The 25068-nt window shown below is 39.8% G+C and overlaps 2 protein-coding genes across 15 annotated transcripts in view; both read left to right on the top strand.

The window, feature by feature from the left end:
• The window catches only part of nlrc5 (NLR family, CARD domain containing 5), a 104475-nt gene extending 97461 nt beyond the window's left edge, over positions 1 to 7014 (top strand). For 10 of the 14 annotated variants that reach the window (XM_037107590.1, XM_037107597.1, XM_037107595.1 and 7 more), the window contains 8 exons: positions 81 to 164; positions 790 to 873; positions 3280 to 3363; positions 3456 to 3539; positions 3650 to 3727; positions 3864 to 3971; positions 5031 to 5114; positions 5298 to 7014. In XM_037107590.1, coding sequence (XP_036963485.1) covers positions 81 to 164; positions 790 to 873; positions 3280 to 3363; positions 3456 to 3539; positions 3650 to 3727; positions 3864 to 3971; positions 5031 to 5114; positions 5298 to 5379 — 688 coding nt within the window. In that variant the 3' untranslated portion in view covers positions 5380 to 7014. The remainder of the gene's footprint in view (positions 1 to 80; positions 165 to 789; positions 874 to 3279; positions 3364 to 3455; positions 3540 to 3649; positions 3728 to 3863; positions 3972 to 5030; positions 5115 to 5297) is intronic. The other 4 variants (XM_037107589.1, XM_037107603.1, XM_037107602.1 and 1 more) reach the window with 2 other exon arrangements.
• Positions 7015 to 10265: 3251 nt separating this feature from the next.
• Positions 10266 to 25068, top strand: part of cpne2 (copine II) — a 52560-nt gene continuing 37757 nt past the window's right edge. Inside the window, exons 1-2 of the mRNA XM_037108211.1 lie at positions 10266 to 10522; positions 14363 to 14562. Coding sequence (XP_036964106.1) covers positions 14386 to 14562 — 177 coding nt within the window. The 5' untranslated portion in view covers positions 10266 to 10522; positions 14363 to 14385. The remainder of the gene's footprint in view (positions 10523 to 14362; positions 14563 to 25068) is intronic.

The following is a 25068-nucleotide window of genomic DNA, read 5'->3' as shown; positions in this document are numbered from 1 at the left end:
CATATACCAAACTGTGATTGACCTAATTTCAGTCCATCTGTTAAAGAATGGTTGAAGTGAAGTTGGATGTGTTGTCTCAGGTTGGACGGCTGGAGGATGGCTGATGGAGGAACAGAGCAGCTGACCAGACTCCTTCCTGTCTGGACAGAGCTCAGGAAGATCAGGTAGGCAGCAAGTACCTGTATTATTAATATGTTACATTTAAAAAACGTTGGACGCTATCTGTCTTTTATCTTCTTAGACCTTGTTTTGTGTCTGGTGCGAACTATTCATCCAGCAGGTATCACTTGAAGATAAGACATGATAAAAGTAGTGTATTCCTGAACAAAAGAACAATCAATTGCCATTTTATTTCTTTAAATTTTAACCAATAAAACAATCGACTGCTTTAGCATTGTTAGCTAAACTCAAGAGTGAGATTACCGTTCCTACAGATCATCAGCTTGACAGTTGCTTGGTTGTAATTGTGTGAAGTGGCAATCGCTCAAAACATGCCAGCACTTTTATTGGATCTGTCATCACCCTCTTTATGGGGACCAGCTGTCCCCATTTGGCAGCAGCCTCCTCATTTCCCATTGTGTGACTGACATCCACAAATACATTTGGCCCTCATCAGCTGATTGCTACTGTTTATAAATAATTTATTTATTACATGTTTAAATGATTATTTATAACAGTGTCTGATGGCCGCAAACTGCTTAATGGCATCTGACATGAAAATTGCTGACTATGTTTGTGTGTGTGTGTGTGTGTGTGTGTGTGTGTGTGTGTGTGTGTGTGATCTTCCAGTCTTTCCAAGAACCTTATTAGCGACCGATCAGGAGTCACGCTACTGGGGGCTTTGAGCAGCTGTACCCACCTGGAGGAGCTCCAGTAAGGAAGGATGTGATGACAATTTTTTATATGTGGCTCATTCCTGTTAATGCTTCTTTGGAAGATCACCTTGTAAGAGGCGACATGTGAATGCTGTCCTGTCATCTTGGCCAAAGAGGCTACATTACATCCAAGGGAAGGAAAAGGGGAAGCTCTAGATTGATTTGCAGCCTTTGATAATGTAAATAGGCTAGTGTTTCCACCCTGCTATTTCTTTATCAAAGTCAAAGGCAAACTAATAGACAGTATAGTAAATCTTGAACAGGTGTACAATGTCATTGGCTATTTGGATGGGCAGCATAGTGGAAAACTTGTTACCTCACTGCAAGAGGGTCCTGGGTTTCCTCTGGATGCTCTGGTTCCCCTCTATCAAAACATGTATATTAAGTTTCTATAATTATTAATTATTTCAGTGACCTAAACATGGAGCTTGTCCCTGGGTGGTGCCATTTGAAGACTGCCAGCTCTTACTGTGCTGTGCTGAGTATGACTGTATGTGACAAATAATCCAGATAGCAAAATTGTGTCCACACCAGACACATTCATCCGGCCCACATACCATGTGGTATGTTGGCACTTGGGCGCTCCACTCCTGTTTGCCAAATGAGACATACGCAGGCCATACCATGGCCACATGTCAGCTGAAAGCGAACGCAGTAAAACAGCCCAACAGGAGTAGACCACCAAAGTGCCATCATTCCCCACTGCAGGTAGACTGAGTGAATGCATCTGATACAATTGTGGTATGGATGCATTGGATTGAGTTTTCATAATTTTATTTTATTAAATTAAAACAAGAAAAACACAAGACAAATGAAACAGAAGTATTCCCATCATAGTCTTAATCATTCTTAATTTTAATCTTAATCATTTTACATGATCAAATAGTGTTTAAAAGGTACATACCCATATATAGACACATTAATATTGATGCCAACACATGCAACGTAGGAATTGTCATAGTTGTTCATAAGACAGATGTATCTTAAAGTTAGTAGAAGTACAAAAACTACAAGCACTGCATCCATCAAGTGTAATTGAATTGGAGGAAATGAAAGAAATTCACTTCTTATTTTGTAAAAAGTCTCCACCGAGTTAAAAGCTTCACACACACACACACACACACGTCATAATTTCACCATATCTAGTGAGAGTGTCAGGGCCACTCTCATAATATAATAAAAATATTCTCACAGTCTGAGGGTCAGACTGGTCCACTGTGACACTAGAAAACTTGTGGCTCATCAGTTCGCAATCAGGCAAATTATTGTTTGGTCTGTGAACTGCCACTAGATGGTGCCAAGTCTCCCACTAGAATAGCAGCCACCATGCTCAGACAAGGGCTTGAACATTTTCTTTTTCTTACTTTATCAATGATGATATGTTGTGTTTTTTCTGTCTTGTGACAACTTTTACTTTACGTACTTATTGTAATTCGCTAAATGTAAATGGAGTCTCAGTCTGCTGTCATATGAGCATCAACTTTCTTTATAGTATTTCTCCTCACATGCAGTTGCAGTCTCCTTACAAGAAAACTTGAAAAACCCTCTTTCTAAGTCTGATCATACGAGGCTATTTTTATAAATGTAGTGTAAACAGTTTGAGCAACAATACTACTGACCAGTGGTCTGATCACGGGCTAATGTGAGCCACCGCAGCATGATGTTGGGTTGTGTTTACCAAAAGTAAATTCTGTTTCAACTTCTGTTTTTTTGTAAACACACTACCCATTACCACGCCCTTACATGAATGACAGGACTGGTCTTGACATAGCAACACCTGACTTGTTTTGATAGACGTCTGATGCTCTCTATTTACTGTCTGATTAGCCTGCAGGTTTTTTCCGGTGTGGCTTCTGTGCTCATTCTAACTCATCAGACACCAAGTGCTTTACATCCAACAATATACAAAATGAAATCTACATCTGCATGTTGTCCACATGTTGAAATGCCCCAGTGGTTGGGTTTATGATGGACAAACTGAAAGAGCTTTAAAGATTCCCAATTTTGAACATAAACCACACACAAACGCATAAAACATAAACAGTGTTATAAACAGCTAACCACAGCTCTGCTGCTTTGTTACAGCTCTGGGGAGTAAAAAAAAAGCTTCAAATCAATCAGTTCCTTTTTACCCTTGGATTTTTGTGTTATTCAAGTTCAGAACCGTGTTTAAAGCTATATGATTAAACCAATAGACGCTCTTTTGGTGGTGCAAACACTTGTAGTCTTATTTTTTTCTTACTGGGAAAAATATGATTTTCCATTAGAAAATAGATGTTTTTATTATTTATTATTGTATTATGTGTACTGTGTGTATTACTCTATGGTTAAAGAATAGATTTTTTTCTTTTGCATACCTAGATCAGTAGAGAATTAAAACTAATGTGTTTGTGCCGTCTTCCAGTTTGTCCGGTAACAGCCTGGGTGATCTGACCGCTGTCAGGATGGCTCTTGTTCTACCATCACTAACACACATCACTGTGTTGGAGTAGGTCACACACATATTCAAATGTATTATTAACATTATGACATTTGTCAGACTTGTCCTGAGATTTATTGGGTTTTTTGTGCTTGTTTTAGTATTTCAGAAAACAATATTGGAGATGAAGGGTCTGTGAGTCTGTCCAGAGCAATAATGTGCCTGAAGAAGCTCACCAAGCTTGAGTAAGCCTCCTCTTCTGTTTTTGGAGTCACAGCCCCGATGGATAACTGGTTTTACTGATGATCAGTCTGATAATAAACACTGTGTTTCTGTTTGTTGTGTGGTCTGTTAGTCTGACCTCTGTTGGGACTTCAGAGCTGTGTGCCATAGCTGCCAGCCTGGCCCACTGTCCCCTCATTCAGGATGTACGGTAAGCTGAAAAATAACAGTAAAAATGATGAAAACAAATACCACAGTATTATACATATACATGTTATTGCTTGTTAAAGATATTATCAGCACTGATATAAATGTTAAGAGGGATTGTTTGTTTCAAAATACTATAGAACTGTGTCCGTCTGTGTCTCTAGTATGGGCTGGAATAACTGTGGTGATGAAGTAGTCGAGGAGTTGGCAAGAGTGATGCCCCTGTGTAGGAAGCTGGTCAGAATAGAGTGAGTTTGTGAACACACACACACACACACACACACACACACACACACACACACACACACACACACACACACACACACACTCATTAGGGTTATTTCTTTAATTTTGCTGGCATTGTTTTTTAATTTGAGGATGCCGTTTATTCATTTTGGCAGTGGTGGAATTTAACAATCTTTACTCAACTTCTGTTATGTAATATTATGTAATCGTTTAACATTCAGAACTTTCATAGATGATTTGAACCATCAACAGAACGTGTAGTAAAGATGTCTCTGTGCTGTGTTGCAGAGTTTTCTACTTAAGCTACTTAAGCATGCTAACCAGCTAGCCCAGCCCATCCTAACTCACAATGCCATTTTGTATGTCAAGAGGCGATAGACTGATAGTATAGTCTACATGTAGATTCAGCTGGGAAATGTATGTGTAAGTGGTAAATTTGCCTCATTTCACAGCCTTTCATAGCTTTCTTGTCTGGTATCCGCTGTCATGTTCCTCTTAAATTCAAGCCACAGGTACAGATATTTGTGACGGTGATATCTGGTTATTTTGATGGCATCAGTGATGATGTGACAATGTTTCATGGTGATACTGAACTTTCATCTGTATATGATGATAACATTTTCAGCCATTAGTTAGGTAAAATTGTTGTGGTGAACTTCTGTTAGTGATTATTATTGGCATCTTATTTATTTTTTGATGTCGACACTGCACTTTACTCTTGTATGCAATCGGATGGGAAGGTCATCTGCTCACTGCTGTTGTTAAGTCACTATTATATTACAATGTTAATTATAAAGAATGAAATAAACAGTCACAAAATCATCATTAGTTATGTACTATTACAGAGTAAAACATTTTTCAGTTTTAGTCTTTCCCAGTGAAGAAATTAAGAAAACAAACAAAACATGGGCTGTTTTTCATTTTGAATAAGTTTATACAAATTAAAACTAACTTTTGGCTTTCGTCTATACAGCTGTCAGTCTTTAGTGGACTTGCTTGTCCCCCATACACTCTTCCATATAACACAGAATGTTCTGTATATTTATGTTTCTCTCTGTCAGTCTGGAGTCAAACATCGTGAGTGTCTGTGGAGTGGAGGCCCTGTTCAGAGCCTCACAGTCGTGTCCTGCCCTGCAGCTCATCAGGTAAACAGTGGATTGGCAGGTGCCCAGTTGTTTCTAACCTGCACTGTGATGATAGCACGATGAAAACTGTGACACCTTGTTTTTCAACAACAATAATGTGTGTATGTTAAACCAGTTATATCTGGTTTTATAAAACATATTTAAACATTGAAAATATTATATTCCCAATGTGGTGTGTTTCAGGCTGTGGAGAAACAAAGTGTCTCTGAGTGAAGCCGAAATACTCAGCCAGAAGGACAGGAGGCTGAATTTCTCCTCCATCTGATGTGATCTGTCTTCTTGAATGGTGGCAGAGAGAAGTGAACTTCCAGTTCATCCGAAGCTGCAGAGGTGAATCACTGCTACAGTAACTCCAGCCTGGAGAGGAGGAAACGTGTTTTCCCTGCAGTATGTTTTTAATCCTAAGAGTGTAATTAAGTACAGATTTATTTCTTTTGAGGTATTATGTTTGAGAAAAGAAAAAAAAAATGTTTGAGCATATTTAACTACAGTAGTATAACCATGTAGTTATTGGCCTCTTGTTTCACTGTAGTGAACTGGTGTAATCAGCTGACACTATCCTTGTTTGTTAAGGATAAAGGAAGTGTGTGGATACTCATCTAAACTCTGTCCTGTCAGCGGTGAGTGTCCTGTTACTAGTCCCGTACATCACCACTGTGACTGACAGCTGTCAAAATCAGCCCTGTTGTTGACAGACAGACGTCCTCCATGTCTCACCTACTTTCGGATAAAAGATATTATACGTTACTGTGGGTTTAATCAAAATGATCAAAACAGGAATCAAGAACAATCCTTCAGTTGATTTAATCACAAATAAAATTAAGATTCAGATTAAGATTCAATCAGACCAAAGATAAATAATCTAAATGTAATGTAATACAGGCCTTAAAATGATATATAATGAAAATGAATAACATCTTTTAAAAACAAAATACTAATTTGAGGTTCCGTGAGACATGTTTACTTACACTTGTGACGAAGTGTGTGTTTCTTTTGGCAGCTGTTGGTAAATGTGTTTAATCTGTCTGTGAGCTGACGGATGTTGTGGTCAAGTGAAATAGTGCGATGAGTTTAATGATAGCACACTCTCAGATAGTTGGTGGAGGATCAACTAAGCTCATTCTTTTGGATCAGCCCCAGCTTCTCAGTTTCGTTACTGCCAGCTCTGCACACACTGTCACTGCTGTGACACCAGAGGCCATGATGTGGAGGATTCCTTGATCGCAATAAGGTTTCCGTGGATTGACAATGATTATTGTGCTGCATGTATGCAGACTCTTATACACTGAGGCACTTTGCTCTTTATGTGTTTACAATTGTTAGAGGCCACATGAGTGAAAACACAACAAATCACAAACTCACAGTAAAGAAAGATTTAAGAGGGAGAGTCCCCCTCTGACAGTTGCTCTTATTCTCATTTTAGGTTGTGGCCTCTATCCAATTTACGTATTTATTTCTGTTGTTATCATGGAGAGAAATGCTGAAGTTGTTTTTTTTAAAAAGTTATTTATTTTAGCTGTTAATTGTAAGTTCACAAAAAATAGTTTCAAACAATAGAATAAGGAAAATCGTCATACTGTGTAAATATCATGACAAGTACAGGTTGGAGCCTCACCATTGTCATTTCTGTAGTTACTTGATAATGTTTGAATTATGCACTCATTCAGATCAGATGATCAACCTATTCCCTCTTCTCTATGATAAGAATTGTTGAGAAGCTTTTCCAGTTCTTTCACTTTCTTTATGACTTTTAACTAGCACTGATGTCCTGTGGTGCCTGTCTGGTGTTTTGATGCTCAGGTTGAGGTTTGAGTTCTTATGTGACAAATTATGTCTGTCTTTGTCATTCATTAATCATTGACTTGCACTGAAATTTGACAAATAAAAAAGTACCACAGGTTTTGGCCTTTATTTATGCTGTAAACAATTGGTTGATCAACCTTTCTTTCTTTCTTTCTTTCTTTCTTTCCCACAAAGTATCACATTTATCATGCATGTATGCTGTTTGTCCTCTTATAGTAGCGATGAATAATCTAAGAACTGTTAAATATACGTCCTGTCAGTGTAACTCCACATAACCCTCTCTCATTCCACTCTGCTGCCAACAAGCAGCTGAAGTGACAACTGTGTCTGAGAACAGTGGCAGGACTCTCATTCATTTATGTGCAGCCGGCGCTCTCCTGTGGTCAAGACTATAGCGCTGCAGTTTGTGTTCCTTTACTGTATAAAAGATTTGCAGACGCTCCTTGAAGACATGTTAATGGTTCAAGAGTGAATCTCAGGCTCTGTTAATGTTGCTGACATCAATGTTGCAATAGTAAATAATGTGCTTTTAACGCCAGTACATTTATGTGACAGCCCTAGTTACGAGTTATTTTTAGGTCAGAATTAGGGGTCGGCCAACCTGACTCTTTCAAGGCTGATAACGATTCTTAGAAATCAAGGAAACTGAAACATCATTAAAACCAATTTCATTTGTAGTAAAAGTTAAACTGTGTCAACATTTCAAACAGCCAGTGATGAAATAACACAAGTGCTATTTTCTCAAGGGCTAATTTGAGGTACTTTAATTGATTATTTACCTTTTCTTCTACTTAATACTGCTTTTAGTCACTAGTTACTTTGCAAATTTAGATTATTTAATGCTCATAGAATATTGACCAATCAGATCATGTGCAGGCCAGGACATAGTGTGAGTGGATGCTGCATCAGAGCCAGAGAAGCACATCTTAAATATATTGGCAATCTGACAGGAAAATCACAGATACTGATAACTGGAAACACTGAATATCGGCCCGATAATCAGCAAGGCAGATAGATGGTCTACCCCTAGTTAGAAGATTTCTGTGGATAAATCTACACAACAGTTTGTTCAATGAATCAACCATTAATTTGATTAACTAATGCTTAGTGTGTTTTGGGTCCATTAAGTATGGAAGTACAGTATATAAGCAGTACTGATGACAGTTGTTATAAATAACTGGGTTTAATCGAGATGATCAAAACAGGAGTCAGGAACAACCTAACAGCAATTAATTTAATCAAAAACACACATTTTGATTGAGTAAGACTAAAGATCCTAATCTAAATTGAATTTTATACAGGCCATCTTTTAAAAACAAAATAGTCATTTCAGGCTCTATGAGACATGTTTTCTTACACTTATGATGTGTTTATTTCTATTGGCAACTGCTGATAAATGTGTTAAATGTGTGTGGGAGTTGACGGGTCTTGTGGACATTTGCACTGACATTTGACAATTGGAAATAAAAGAAGCATCTTGAGTTTTGGCCTTTATTTACACTTAAAACAATTGATTGATCAACCTTTCTTTCTTTCTTTCTTTCTTTCTTTCTTTCTTTCTCTCTTTCCCACAAAGTATCACATTTATCGTGCATGTATGCTCTAAGCAGCTGTTTGTCCACCTCCTCTGATAGTAGCAATGAATAATCTAAGAACTGTTAAATATACGTCCTGTCAGTGTAACTCCACATAACCCTCTCTCATTCCACTCGGCTGCCAACAAGCAGCTGAAGTGACAACTGTGTCTGAGAACAGTGGCAGGACTCTCATTCATTTATGTGCAGCCGGCGCTCTCCTGTGGTCAAGACTATAGCGCTGCAGTTTGTGTTCCTTTACTGTATAAAAGATTTGCAGACGCTCCTTGAAGACATGTTAATGGTTCAAGAGTGAATCTCAGGCTCTGTTAATGCTGCTGACCTCAATGTTGCAATAGTCCACTGACACTAAAAGAAGTAGTTTGTAGTAAAATTTAAACTGTGTCAAAATTTCAAACAGCCAGTGATGAAATAACCAAAGTGCTATTTACTGAAAGTATTTCCATTTTCTTTTACTTTATACTTCCTCTCCACAAAATTGAACTGATGAACTTAGTCACTAGTTACCACATTTAGATTCTTCAATGGTTATAGGCTATTAACCAACCAGATAATGTGGTGGGCAGGACATTGTGTGAGTGGATGCTGCATCAGAGCCACAGTAGCACATTTCACATGTGTTTATTTTATTGGCAGTCTGACAGGATAATCACAGATACTGATACCGAATTGGCAAATACTGAATATCGGCCGATAATCAGCAATGGCCGACAGATGGTCTACCCCTGTGTTGCAGGGATATAAATTGTTAGTTAGCATGTTAACCATCTGTCCTGCCTGTCCTGTCTCTTAATGCCGCTCCAAGCAAACTAAACTAAATAAGTTAACAAGCTAATGGCAGCATTTGTATTTGAAGTGACTTTTACATATTACATATTGCACATAATATAATATAATTAATATAATATAATATAATATAATATAATATAATATAATATAATATAATACAATATAATATAATTAATATAATATAACATTAGCTTTTGTTATCTATAGTTTTGATAGATTTTGATGTTAATTAAATGAGCACTGTGTAATTTTGCTGAACAAATTTTAATAAGATGAGACATTTTTTGAGCGATTTTTAAACTAAATATAGAAACTTTTTGTTTTCAAGAATGAGTAAATAAACAAGCTTTATTTAATGTGTTTACATTTGGCAGACCCTGCCACCGTTTTAGCTTCAAACAGTGTTCTGGGGTCCTTATTTTCCTCTGAGAACAGCTTGTTTAGTCAGTTACAGAAAATATAGATATTTCTGGGTTTGTATAATTACCTCAGTAATATTTGAAATACTGTATATCTGAATTTGTATTTCTCCTCCAAAACTGCCCAATGCCCCTTCAAGTAAAATATCATGACACTTCTTCCATCACCGGTAATGCAACTGCGTAACTGTGTTGTAAAGTGCTGAACGGATTTGGGTGGTGATACCTGTATTAACCACAAGAGAGTGCCAGGGGAGCAACACATTTTACTTTTTACATTTTAGGATTCTGTTTTTATATCACAGACTGGCTGCTGTCATTTATAGTATGCTTATCGTCAAACAAACAACAACAAAAACCCCTCCAAAAAAGTACGGGTAAGTGGGAGTCAAGTCTTCCAGCATCCAAAAATAATATCTTTGAATTTACTTTCAAATGAGAGATTTATAAGCTTCAGGCGGAAGTGCTTTGCTCCGACTTGACAGCTTGCGCTTTTATTTTGTAGGTAAATTCAACCACACTTCCGGTCGTAGCCCCGTTAGCTTGACCAGGTCCGTCTATCAGCCGCGCTGAGCGGAGACAGCAGAGTCCAGGTGGCTCCGAGGATGATTTACGCTCGCACACTGTTGCGCCTCTCAGGATGCTCCGGGTAAAAATGTCAACAGCAACTTCAGCTTCCACTCCTCGGTAGAAAAAAAGAAAAAACAAACAGTTTGGGGTGTTTTTATTTCTCCTCGGCGTGGGCAGCGGTTAAAGAAATTGAACTGAAAAACGGTGAAGAAGTTGGACGTCGTTTAGTGAGGTGAGTGTGACAACGTTTGTTTAGCATCCAGTTGGAGCAGCAGTTAGCTGCTGTGTGCTGTTTCTGAAGGGATTAGCTGTCTAAATGACTGTCGAGTTGACAGACGTGCGGTTAGTCTGCTGGTTGGAGGTTTAATACAGAAAAATAAAGGATGTTGGTCGGTTGTGACATTTTGCTGAACACCAAAAGACACACACACGCGCGCGCAACACACAAGACACAAGTGCTTTTGTCTGTGGAAGAGAGTTGCTGTGCACTCAGTAGTTCCTAGTGGACACTTGGACACAAATAAGGCAGACAGGACATGTAACTGGACTTCATATCTGTGCAGAGCTCCCTCTGCTTTAAACAAGTGGGAAACAACATCCCTGCTGCTTTGCTCGTCACTTAACCTGCCCTCCCCCAACCTGTGTGTGTGTGTGTGTGTGTGTGTGTGTGTGTGTGTGTGTGTGTGTGTGTGTGTGTGTGTGTGTGTGTGTGTCAGGCTTTTTTCTGCTCTGCCCTCTTGCACAGAGGTGACTCAGGTGTGGATGTACAATGTGAGACCGGGTGTGAACATCAGTTCAAGCAGAGCCCCCGACAAGGCTGTATAACCATGATCCATAGTCCACGTGCACTCAAATATACAGTGTAGTGCTGCTTCACTCTCCTACACAAAGTGCACATGTTCTTTTATGTAATGTCACACTTAAAGCGAACTGATATGGACTGAACAGCATATGGCTCAGGTTGTTGCAGCTGCAATAAATCATTTCCAGCTGAGATGGTAGAGCAGGTTATGGCATCAGCAGCTTAATTGGATTAAAGCATTAAACTGGTGTTTTTCAGCCTTCAGAATTGAGAGTTGGGTCACGTCCCCATGCGTGTGTCTACCTGATCGAACCAACACATGGGCGAAGAAATATTGTGCTTTACCAGAAAGAAATAAGGCATGAACCACTTGAGCAGAGGAGTCTTTCTCTCCTGATACCAGCTCTGATAATGATTCTTGACATTGATATCCTGCTTTAACAGTAATGCATTTTAACGCCATGCATGAGTTGTGCAAGTTTTGTTTCCAGCAGCTCACCTTGTAATTTTTTTGTATGTCGCCCATCCATCATCTGTGAACAATGAATGGTTGAGTAAAACTGTCTGAGGTAGTCAAAACAAGCTTTCCATCATCACTCTGAATGACTGAGTAAATGAATGAAAATATTACACTGGTATTTTCAGTACATCACCACTACCAGTGTGACATCACAGGAGCAGAACGGGAGGAGCACGCTGGTTATGACACCTTAGTATCTTAGCAACAGACAGCATCCTTTTAGCTTGCCGCTCTGAGAACAAAACCACCTTTACGGACACAAGGTTCTGTGCTGTTCTGTAGTTGTCATTAAAGCCTGCCAAAAATTATCTGAAATGAGAGAAAAGCTGTTACTGTTAACAACATGTTAACAGGTTGTTCTGACATGGTGGTTTAATCAGACTCAAAAAGATTTTCAAGACATATGTGTGTGTGTCTTTTGTCTTGGACTTTTTACACTTTTAGCCTGAGGCTTTTCTGTTCTGGTGGTAGAGAGGTGGCTTTAGTCCGGGCTCGGTTCACTGTGTGTGTCTTTGTATAATTTCATACTGGAAACTGCTGGGCCTGCCAGAAGACAGCCTTGCCCCATGCAAGGGTCATCAGACATTGTCAAGGCCTCAAATTTTGTGTGTGCGTGTGTTTAATTTGTCCTCAGTGGGTATCTATAGCCAAAAATTAATCTAATAAAACTGAACTCTTAAGGGCTGTAAAATCACATTTGTGATTTATTGATTACTGGCAAGTACTAACCTGTGGAGTTTTCCATCCTTTTTTGTTACACATATATCAACGTTGATAATAAAGTGTTGCATAGATTCAACACATTCCTTACTGTTTTGTGGAACTCTGCAAACCACTTATATCTAGGGGAAATGTGCACCCTGCCTGGCACCGGACACAGTCACCCAGTGTGTTGCGAGCATCTTATTTTCTCTGTAGTTATGTTTCTAGTAATTTATGATTTGGTGTCGGCTGTCAGTGTAATACACACTTGTTTCTGTAAAGAGTTACGCAAGGCCCCTAACAATAAACTGTGTGTTATGCTGGATACCAGCCATCAGCATGTGAAACAACACCCTCCAGTACAGTTCATTTCACAGAGAATGTTTTACTCTTTGAATTATAGTGATTCATTCATTCATTCATTGTTCATTGCATAAGTGGTTGGCAGATACTTGGGACTTACGTTCACCTGTTATCAAGAAGACTCCCTGACCACAGGTTATAATTTGTGTATTTTATTATGTAGTATAAATTCTATTGATTTTGGAGATTCCATGACTTGTCATCTTTTACCAGCAGATCAAACTTCTCTGTTGTATGATGGGAAATTTCAGCATCTACTGGATTCAGTGGGAGTTCTTTGGGTACAGACATTTATAGTTACCATCTCAAAGTAACAAATTAACAGCAGGAGATACTTTGCAACAGTTTTATGTCTAGGGTTTAATTCCATGGAAAAGCATATATATTTCAAAATAATCTCAAACATCAAACAGAACAAAAGACAAAGCAAAGCTCCCGCCGCTCCTCTCGAAGGCCAGTCCCACTTTATGTCCTCAGCTTAGACGGCCTGTGCGCTGGCACCATCCAGGAACACAGGGGACCAGGCCTACAAGATACGAGAACAGAAATAAGCACAGTAATGCAGAATATGGATGGGAGGCCCAAGTGGCAGTAACAACACTGCTGGGGACAAATAAAGTATTTTGAATTGAATTGAATTGAATCGACTTTTGATGATTACCTGACCTTTCCTTGAACATTATTTTCTCTTATGTATGTTTATATTATAGTATGGGTTGATATTGTTTTATTTGTGTGAAACGTCTTGACCACTGGAATTTATTCCAGACACGCATGTTCCCCTTGGCTTGAACTGAGTAACATTTTTATGATTGACAATTTTAGATAAGTCCATTATAGAGCTCAAACAGTTAGTCAGTAGGTTCATCTTTTACCAGCAAAGGTGACCATGTTGTTTCACAATAAGAGCAGTTCCTGAAGGGACACCATAGGTGCAATCAAAAGTACTGTGGTATTAAAGAACAATTGCTGATGACTACTATTAAACCAAGCTGGATAACTGAAACTTAAATAACATCAGAGCTGTACTAGCATGTTAAAGGTTTTGTAGCTGATCACTTACCATATTGTGGCTGCGTCAATGCACAAGATTCAATCCTGGGTTAATGGTCTGAAATTTAAAAAAAAAAATAGTCTGGTTGTACCTGTAAGTTAGTAGAAGAAAATAAAAATGTCAGACACATTTTCGTTTAAGGTTACTTTTTCAAAGTAGCTACTTACTAGAGGGCAACCACCTCCACCCACACACTCTCAGACAGACTGCTCCACAGACACTCACACCTACCTGCACTAAAGTGTGTGTAGAAGAGGACTGGTACTGTGGACCAAACCACTGTGAGGCATATGAAGAAAGGGGGCCAATCTTTAAAATCTTAAAACCTATGATAAGCACAAGTGTTGATCTTGATCTAACATAAGAGTATATGTAATTTAGTGTTCAGACTGTCAGTCGGACAAAACAAGACATTTTTCTTTTCACTATTCTGATGCTTTGCAGACAAAACATTTACTTGTTGTCTGTTCCGTGCTCAGGTTTCAGCCTCCATCAGTTTAAAGAAGGTGTCCAGAAGTTCGAAGTGTGTAATTACTATTTTATAATATGAAGAGGCACTTACGGTCAACCGTGTGTGGGCTTCTCTGAAACTATTTTTTATTCAAACTTTTCCCATGTTTCTTTCCTCCAGGTGACCAACTGCGACCTCAGACCATGGCCTACACTCTAGGCTCGGCCAATGAGGGCCAGACGCGCAGTGTCGGACCTCAGCACTGCGTCACTCGGGTGGAGCTGTCTGTCACTGCAACCAGCCTGCTGGACCGAGATGTAGCCTCCAAGTCAGACCCGTTCTGCGTTCTCTTCCATGAAGTGGATGGAAACTGGGTTGAAGTAAGGATGGAGTGATGATACAAGAAAAACTGCTAGATGGAGAAAGACAGAGGTGGAGAAAGAGATATTAAAGAAAGGTGTAGGAGTGAAGAAGAGGTGTGTTTTCTCAACATAAAACAGGTGGAAAATGGAGAGAAATCAGCAGGATGAAAATGTCAGATTGGGGAGAAAAGGCTGAAGAGGAGATAATATATTCGTGTTCAGATCATAAGGAGTGAAACCCATTTCTGGTGTTTCTCCATGCTGTGTGTTTCAACTCCGGGAGGCGGAAAGACGAGGATAAATGGGAGGCAGGAATAAAAAGATTGAATGGAGTATGGAAGATTTGAATAAGTGCTTTCAAGGTCAGGTCCACCATGCTCTTCCTGCACAGCAAAGACTAGAGGATTTTGTCTGTTGTCTATGTTACTTTATAAGTGCTATATGTTGTGAACCAGATCCAGACTCATGATGTCTTGACCATCTGGCACGAACCCGGCGTGCTGAGCCCAGTAGGATGTTGAAACATTTGTGAGCGTTCTTCCAGGCTCTGTAGATTTGCCGCATTTGAGGGCTGCCAAGATAATAATATACGTTTCCTCAAGAAAGCCTTTTTTTGTTATTGATAACAATGACATAAGAGCCAGCCTGATAAATAGGAATACAGTATTGTATTGCAGATATACTGTGTCAGTATATATGTTGTGAACTTTCAACTATCTACGACAACATTGGGCTGAATAAAACAGTATTAGTCATACTGTAATTGAAATTTCAGGCACTGCCATTATAGCATCACTTCTATACTTTGATTGAAAAAAGAAAAAGAAAAAATCAGATGTAAAAGCAGGCTGAGAAGTCATAGACCATGGTTTAATAAGCAGGGACAGCAGAAAAGACTTACTGAAAGTGAAAATCCTGGGTGGTTAGGAAATTTGAAGACACTTAGACTTTAAAGTGTACAGTCTATGGTTTGGACGTAAAGAATAAAAAGCTTGTAACGTTGTGGTGTCATTATTGTGGGAAGATAGTCTTTGCTTTACGTTGACTGAAAGCAAGAAGCTTTTGTAGTCAGATTTCCTGCATAGCTGTTAGCTTGGAGGTCTGCAGATTTAGCTTGTTGTCTTGTTTTCTTAGACTTGACCCATATGTTTGCTGCCTCAGTCCAGAGACATGCAAATCGAAGGCCTGTTCACACCAGGATTTAAAACAGTCAGATTTAACGGCAAGGTCAATTAGTTCCACTGGAAACGCTGCAATTATTTGGTCTGCTCAAGGAGGCCAAATTAATCAGTGCAAATGCTCTGTGTAGAGTTCAACTTTGGTGAACTTTGATATGCAAAATCAGACCGTTGATTAATAACAAGCCATCTTGGCAGTGTTGACCTTTAAGGGAAGCAGAGATTCCAAAATTGAGGAGGCTATTGTAGCTTGTTGTCTGAATGACACAGGGAGGGCAATATAATCATAAAAAGAATATAACAACCTCTCAGGAGTTTAATCCACCTGTAGCGCACTGTGCAGTGGGACAGGCTCCCCTCCCAGACAGCACACAACTGGAATAGATAAGATTGAAAGATTGAAGTAGGGATTTGTTATGAACTGAAAGAAATGAGCACAATCACAATTAGTATCAGAAATGATTAATTGTAGAATATATTTGACTATAGATTGTATGCATATATATATATATATATATATATATATATATATATATATATATACATATACATATATATATATAAAAAGTTTAGTCCAGCCACATTGTACTTTGTGTTCTGTTTCTTTTTTGCAAAGCCTGTTGCCTCACTGTAATTCTATAAGCTATTGCAATTTAAATGTATGATGTACAGTATCATGGTGGAGAAAAAGAAAGCAGGAGATGCTCAAGAGGAACATGGTGATGAAGTTTTGGTTTGTGTAGGCAGCTGCCTCAAGGCTTTTTTGTAGCGAACAGCTGGTCAACAGGGCAACCTGGCTATGGTGTACAAGTGTGCGTGCATGCCTGTGCGTGTGTGTGGGCGAGTGCCTCGGGTTGTAGCTAGCTGTCGGTCAGCAGGGCATGTGGCTCTGATGTGAAATTGCTAACCGTTACTATGGCAACAGGAAGGGAAACAAAAGCTTAGTGCTCCTGGAGTGAGGAAACGATGGAGGAGGCGAAGTGAGGCCCAAACCTTTTCTCAGATATTATCCACAGTTCGCTGTTTCTCTCACACCATGGCTTTCTCACTTTCTCTGATCCCCTCCTGTTGGCTTTGTTTTCTCTCCTCTGATTGCCTTTATCGTTTCTTTCACCAGCCTTGCGCTCTGTGTCTCACTCCGTTTTACTGTCTGTCTGTCTGTCTGTCTGCCTTGTGAGATGGAGGTGTGAGAAACAGCTGGGCTCATCAGAGGAAAAAGGGTTTGAGAGAGTAAGAAAGGGGAAAGAGTGTGAGAGCAAGGAGATGTGAGAGAAGCAGATGAAAAGGGTGGAGGGGTAAAGAGGATGAGGGGCAATTAAAAAAAACCAAATGGACAAAGGTGAGAACATGATTGAGCGACAGATAGGAAAGCAATAATGGAGGAAACCATGATGGAAAATGTAATAGAAGTCAAAACAGGTGTTAAAGAGGAAATATATATCTCTACCATGTAAATGATGTGGCACCTGTTAGCTGACTACTAACTCAACTAACTCCAAATCCTCATACTAATCTCAACACGTGTTATGGATGCAGATTCTTGTAACACTGCAAGTGAGAAGTCACATTCAGTGTGATGCCAGAATCAGTGGGGTATAAAATCACATCTTCAGCAGTGTGCTTCTGTTGGGGAAGTCTCATGTAGCCTTGGGACGTCATTTGCTTTTGGATGGAGCATCCAAGAAAAATTAGCTGAATGAAACCTCATCAGAACAGTGTTTGTCTCCTTTATTAGGTTACTTTTTGGTTCAGTGATTTAACAGATTATTTCAAATATCTGAATAAAGGTAAACCCTGGATTATTGAGGTTAATAAATCTATAAAAACTAATGGATTGAATCCATGTGTATGGTGTTAAAGTTGAATATCTTAGTTATTAACCAAAAGATAATGATCACTCAGTTCTGTAGCTTCCCTCAGTTTTGTAGAGCGTCTGTTGTCTCATTGTATTTGTTGCCTATGAGGGCTTTTGGTCATATATTGTTTTTATCAGGCAGAAAAGCACTGCTGTGCACTCACTTGAGAGAAAAAATGCTACACCTTGGTTTTGATTGACATCTGCTAAAATCATGGTAACAGAGGGCTGACCACACAAGCGTCCAACGTGAAGGGTGCTGCCCTCCTGTCGCTGTTACAATTGTTTCCATCTGATTAAACTCAGGATAGACATGCACACACAAAACAAGCTTTTCCTCAATTTTCTGGATTACCAGGGCGATGGGTGACAAGTCCTGAATGATCTAATGTATGCTTGGATGCCTGAAAAAAATCCACTGTGATGCCAGCACCTTTCTAAAAAGTTGAGTAATTTTCAACTTGACATGCTTGGAGCAGCTGCACAATTAAGGCAGAGTGCTTTGAAAAAAGACACTGGGCTCAATGTTATTTCTTGAGAGGGCTGCATGCCAATGCATATGCTTGCTCCTCATTGAGCAAGAAACAATGAAACAATTGAAATTAAAGCTGCAAGCAGCAATGAATGAGCCCTCACAGTCCACATGCGTCGGATCATGCTGCCGTTGGGGTGTACCATGTAGACGTTTTCAGGGCAACAACCTCTACATGTTTGAGCAATTTGGAGTAGATGGCAAATTGTTTGTGGCTTGATGGTTTTATGGCAAAGCATCAAAACGGACTGCACCACCATGGTCAGGTGTGATGTAGGTGAAAGCTTTTTGTTTTTTCCACAGAAACTACTTGCAAAGATTGGTGCAAATCGGTCACATGGCCTAGAAGGAGTTGAAAAAAGTACATTTTTCATTTTTGGCAATTTTGTGAATGGAATTTTACTGCGAAAGTTTGTTGCCTACATCATACAATAAAAATGTCGGCCATATTATGTGGGAGTTATTTGACACCACCTGTTGGTCATTTTTGGTGTGTGAGTTACAGGGGCCAGTCTATACCATGCCTATGAATTTCACTGACATAATAGTTATGGTGTAGGCACTGTTCCAAATATTTAATTAGACTGCCACCAGAGCACCATCTAGTGGTGGATTGGTAACAGTTTTGTCAGCTGTCCTCAGGAGGACATTGGCAAAAGCTGTACCAAGTTTTGTCTTAATCCAACCAACTAATGTTGAGAATGAATTTTGCAGAGAGATTTAGTGGCTCATGAGTTTCATGTCATTGAGACAGACCAATGTGGACATATGCAACACTTCGTGTTTTGAGCAAAATGTACAGGAAGTTGTTATTTAATAACTTAGTACTTAGTATTGTTTGGAATATCAAAATTCTTTGAATGACTTTTTGTCAGGAGGGTCCACAGATGCTGTGTGCAAAGTTTGGTGAAAATCGGTGAAATCGCCACCCTCCCACCACATTTTCGGCAAGTGTGACTTACGTTTCAAGCTTGGTGAGTTTTGGGGTACGTTCAGGCAGTGAAAAATGCAATAATTTGGGACAAAAAAATCATCACTACAAAAACAACAGGGCCCTAAAAAGACACTGGTGCTCAGAAAAAAAACACTCTTTGGAGACACGCCCATGGATCAGATACCATAAATTCACTGTACACTACATACCATACATACTGTTGATAGCCGAAAAAGTTAAAGAGGAGTCAGTATCAGGAGTTGGTTTAAAACTTTGTGGGATAGAAAGAAAGAAAGCATGTAATGGACCTGGGTGAAAACCAGAGTCACATTAGCTGGCATATGCATTTTGCTTGGAGGGTAAGCAGCTCTTGGACCTTTTTGTTTCCCCAATTTGCAGACATTTTGAGGTGAAGTCACTCTTTGATGCTAGTTGCTGTTATCTGTTTTTAAAATCTGCTGCTGCTTGTCGGTCGCACACATATCATATTGCCAAATAGTCCACCCTGGTTACTCACCGATTCACTCTTTTTTTACTACCTCCGTTGTACACAGCACAACAGTGCCCCCCAATTCTGCTTTTGTGTCTTACACACAGAGTGAGGCAGAATAAAGGCATGCTGGCTGTGTATAATCTACAAATATCACTTTCGCCCATTGGGCATGAAAAAGTGGATATAATCAATAATATACTTTGCACCATTTGTGGTAAAACCATATAATTTTTTTTCATAACGGGTCGAATTTGTGTGTATAAAAGAGGGCAAAATACATGTTTTTTTTTGGAGCGGCATGTTTGTGAGCAATTCCTTTTTAACAACAGCAGTCTGAGTCTCTAAAACCACTGGGCTTGTCTCGTTGATTCCACCCCTCTTGCACTGTGGTTAGTCTATTCTCTACCTGTCTGTTGAGCGCCAGAAAAAAACACACAAGCTACTGTATACCCAACCTCATTATGTTCACACTGGTAATTAACAATTTGTTTGAATCCCAAAGTGCATATTTTAACCACACACATTTTCGCCATAGCCAGTGAAGATTAGAACTCTGAGAATCACTTCTGTACTTGAAAAGCATGTTTAAGATTTTAAGCAGTCATGTTCGAAGCCCTGAGTAGTCACACAACTCTCCAGATAGCACCAGCCAACCAAAAAATAACTGACAATCAACAAACACCTATACATAATGAGAAATGTTGTGCTCATAAGGGAGATGGTAGAACACACGCCAAGAGGCTAAGCAGCAGAGTGGACAAATAGTGGAGTGTTACTGTAGCTTTTGTGTTTATACGTTTAGACATTTTGTTGTTAGTACCCTGTAGTAATCTATTGTTGCATCCAGCTGTTGATATTGTTGTAATGGCACTATTTGTATCTCAGAGGAAAATGCATTTTCAGATCTATAAAAAACACAAAGGCAAAAAGAGGATTGTGCCACAGGGTCTGATCCATTTCCAGAGACAATCAGCCAGGCTCAAATCCACTGGCACACAAATATGAGACATGCACTTCAGCCTGACGGGCTGCCGTGATGCCCCAGTAATATCAGTTTTTAAGCTACAAAGTGCAGCCATTCGTCTCTGCTTTGTTCCCATGTGCCAGACAGGTGGATAAGTGTTGTAAGCACTGTTAGCAAGCCAAAAGCAAAACGCTTCTCCCTCTGAAACAGGTCTGCAGCTCAGGTCTCTTCTCAGGTCTGTAGTAATAACAGAGCTGACTATCAGATGTTTTGGATAAAAGTATTCATCATAAGCCGTAAAAGGTTATTTTTGATTTAGTTATTTGACACTATACTCAAAGTGAAAACACTCACACATGTCAAACAGTCAGGATTTTTAGCTGCCTTGGGACTGAATCAGAACACAATTATTTGTATTTTCTGCTCTGACCAAGGTGCATAGAGTCTAACTGTCAATCAAAGAACATAGAAATGAATGATAAAATAAGAAATAACACCAGCTTCTGATTGGACAGTCTAACTTGTCTAACACTGCAACATGTGTGTCAGAGAACAGCTGACCACCAAAATTCTCCTGATCTGGAGGATGGTGAATGAGGAGTAAAACATTTTACAGTTTCTTGCCTCGCCAGCAGCTCCGTGAGGCTGTACATAGGCTAACATACTTACACTATATTACCAAAAGTATTCGCTCACCCATTCAAATGATCAGAATCAGGTGTTCTAATCACTTGGCCTGGCCCCAGGTGTATAAATTCAAGCACTCAGGCATGCAGACTGTGAAACAAGACATTTGTGAAAGAATGGGCCGCTCTCAGGAGCTCAGTGAATTCCAGCGTGGAACTGTCATAGGATGCCACTTGTGCAACAAATCCAGTCGTGAAATTTCCTCGCTCCTAAATATTCCACAGTCAACTGTCAGCTCTATTATAACAAAATGGAAGCGTTTGGGAACAACAGCAACTCAGCCACGAAGTGGTAGGCCACGTAAAGTGACGGAGAGGGGTCAGCGGATGCTGAAGCGCATAGTGCAAAGAGGTCGCCGACTTTCTGCACAGTCAATTGCTAGAGAGCTACAAACTTCATGTGACCTTCAGATTAGCCCAAGTACAGTACGCAGAGAGCTTCATGGAATGGGTTTCCATGGCCGAGCAGCTGCAGCCAAGCCACACATCACCAAGTGCAATGCAAGGCGTCGGATGCAATGGTGTAAAGCACGCCGTCACTGGCCTCTAGAGCAGTGGAGACGCGTTCTCTGGAGTGATGAATCATGCTTTTCCATCTGGCAATCTGATGGACGAGTCTGGGTTTGGAGGTTGCCAGGAGAACGGTACATTTCAGATTGCATTGTGCCAACTGTGAAATTTGGTGGAGGAGGAATTATGGTATGGGGTTGTTTTTCAGGAGCTGGGCTTGGCCCCTTAGTTCCAGTGAAAGGAACATTGAATGCTTCAGGATACCAAAACATTTTGGACAATTCCATGCTCCCAACCTTGTGGGAACAGTTTGGAGCGGGCCCCTTCCTCTTCCAACATGACTGTGCACCAGTGCACAAAGCAAGGTCCATAAAGACGTGGATGACAGAGTCTGGTGTGGATGAACTTGACTGGCCTGCACAGAGTCCTGACCTGAACCCGATAGAACACCTTTGGGATGAATTAGAGCGGAGACTGAGAGCCAGGCCTTCTCGACCAACATCAGTGTGTGACCTCACCAATGCGCTTTTGGAAGAATGGTCAAAAATTCCTATAAACACTCTCCTCAACCTTGTGGACAGTCTTCCCAGAAGAGTTGAAGCTGTAATAGCTGCAAAAGGTGGACCGACATCATATTGAATTCTATGAGTTAGGAATGGGATGGCACTTCAGTTCATAGAATGAGTAAAGGCAGGTGAGCGAATACTTTTGGTAATATAGTGTATGTTAAGGAGATAAAAGGCTTACTTTGTTCACCAGGTGTGTTAGCTAACAATTAAAAATAAGCTAAAAACACAAAAGGCCTGCAGTAAGGGGAATGGCAATCGTTTTGCCGACAATTGGTCTTAACCCAAAGTTTTGGACAATTGAAACAAGGCAGATGGTTGTTTAAAAACAGCTATAGAAATGCACATATTTAAATACCGAGCATACATTCCCCTTGTCCCTTGGCACATATAAAGGCAGATGCTATTTACAAAGTGGAATTATGACCTGATGAGTGCACTAGATGACATAATTTCATGGCAATCCATCCTATAATTTTCAAGATCTTTCACACCTGATTGCCCTTAAGTCTTGTGGGAACTAGTTTAAATCAGCTCACTTGAATTTAGTAACACCTAAGTCCAAACACTGAAGAACCAATCTACATTTTGTTACCTCAGTGATAAAATATGACATCAAAGTAAAGTGCTTTGTTTTTGTGCCTGTGAATTAGCAGGAGAGATGTAATTCAGTGCCAGGGTGTTGACTTTTCATGGCAACCATCTCCAATGTACCCGTCCAATGACCATTCAAAAATGCCTTTATATTCACTCCAATTCAAAAGTGGCATATAGTGACCTCATCTAATGGTGGATAAACACACTATGCAGTGTACTCTGGGTGAGTCACTCTGGAGAGTAGCACTGCAAGTGAGTATTAGTCATCCAACCACCTGGTTTTAAGGGACCCAGAGCAAATAACATGACTCTCACAGTGCTCTAACAGACGCCCACACACTCTGAACTGTCTGTGTGCTGTCGGGGCTATGTTGTGGGGGGTGATAAGAGCTGATCACTGTAATACCTCAGAACTGGACTGACCTGGGAAAAGTAGCACTGAACTCAACACTGAACCAAATTACTCTTGTGTGAGAGGTCACAGTGCTTAAATCTAAGGAAGACAACTCTGCAACTTTACTAAGCCTATTAGTCTTTTTTAGCTCTTTGCTTTACATTTGGGTCAGTCTTGCTAGTGCACTCTCACCATACCCTGTTTCAGACAGTAGCAGGCTGCTCTTTGAAACTGCTGAACTTTACTTGCCCAGCATAAAAGACGGACAATGGAAAACCACCCAGAGCACCCAGAGGAAACTCATGCAAGCACAGGGAGGACATGCAAACTCCACACAGGAATTCTCTGCCCCGGCAGAGAATTAAACCCTTCTTGATGTGAAGGAGTAGTGCCAACCACTGTGCCACCCTCGCACTGCTTAGTGAAATGCCTTAAACTCGCTAGATTGATCGATCAGAAAGTCTGGGACATATGTTTATGTCCTCCTCAGAATGAAAGAATGATCTAATAATTTGTAATTACATGGCAAAAAACTGTACCTGCTTTTGTTGTTGTTGTCTTTGTTAACATGTAAGCATGCAGACATTAGCATTTAGCTCAAATCACAGCAGTACAAGTACTGGCCTCACAGAGCCACAAGCATGCCTGTAAACTCTGAGTCTTGTTTCTCAGGCCATGGTAGAGACCTACAGTGCTCACTGTGCTCATGAAAATTGTAAACTTTTATTTGTAAAAATGTATTTGTACAAATTGTTAAAACACATCTGCTAGCCAAATAGGAGCTGTAAGTTTCATGTTGTTAGGGTAATACGAATACCAAAATATTTCCTCATATATGCCCACTAATTTGTATTTATCATACCTTCATTTCTTCACACTTTTCATACATTCCTCATGCATTTGTCCTTAAATAAATACAAAATAAATCATTTTTATTTTTAACATGTTATTGCTTTTGCTCTTGTATTTCATTACTGTTGATAATGTGGGGAAACTCAATCCAGCAAAGTGGTAAATGCAGTGAAGTGAAGACTACGGTGGCCTCATTATCATTTTCATTTGAGTCGGTACAGGAATTAGAGAGGCTGGATGTGGAGAAGTCAGAAACAAGCTTCACTGACACAATCAGACACCTACCTGTTGGCATAATGGTATGATTAAATCGGGTTTTCCGTGTAAATGCAATATCTTGAATATAATCACAATCAGGATAAGATGTACAGTTTACACGTTTGCATGTATATGTATAAAATGTGTATAAACTCTTTTATTTAGTTAAATCAGTGATCCTCACTATTTTTTTCACAAGAGCCTCATTGGCAGAGCAAAATCAAGGGGAGAGCCACTTTTACTACAACATACCAAGTCACCTTTGCAAATGTGTGCAATGCATTTCTACATTTAAATTGGACATCCCACAGAAAAAGAAACAACACAGCCAATACATTTTCAATTAAGAGCGGAAGCTGGGATGCATGTCCTTGACTTTCTTCATGTTGATTTTCATTTGCTGCTTCCTCAGACTCTTTTTTCTCATTATTCATTACAGTGCTGTGTGTCTGTCGGTCTGGTTTTTGTACTGGTTTTTGCCCCTTTTTTTAAATAGAAATTGATCAGTTTTTGCGCCTGCATCTCACGCTGGCTAGCAAAGCTAACGTAACGTGGCTGCAAGCGTGCACTGTGGTCCAGTGTAAACAATGCCATAAGCAGGCTCCGTTGCCAGGTTTCACAGTGCCCCCTTTAGGAAACACCATTAATTAAGGTGAAAGGAGAAATATAATGAAGATGTTTGCGTTTTTATAGTGCCGTGTTCAC

The sequence above is a fragment of the Acanthopagrus latus genome, chromosome 8 (genome assembly GCF_904848185.1).
Source record: "Acanthopagrus latus isolate v.2019 chromosome 8, fAcaLat1.1, whole genome shotgun sequence".
Taxonomy (NCBI): Eukaryota; Metazoa; Chordata; class Actinopteri; order Spariformes; family Sparidae; genus Acanthopagrus; species Acanthopagrus latus.
This window is presented reverse-complemented; position numbering and strand designations above follow the sequence as displayed.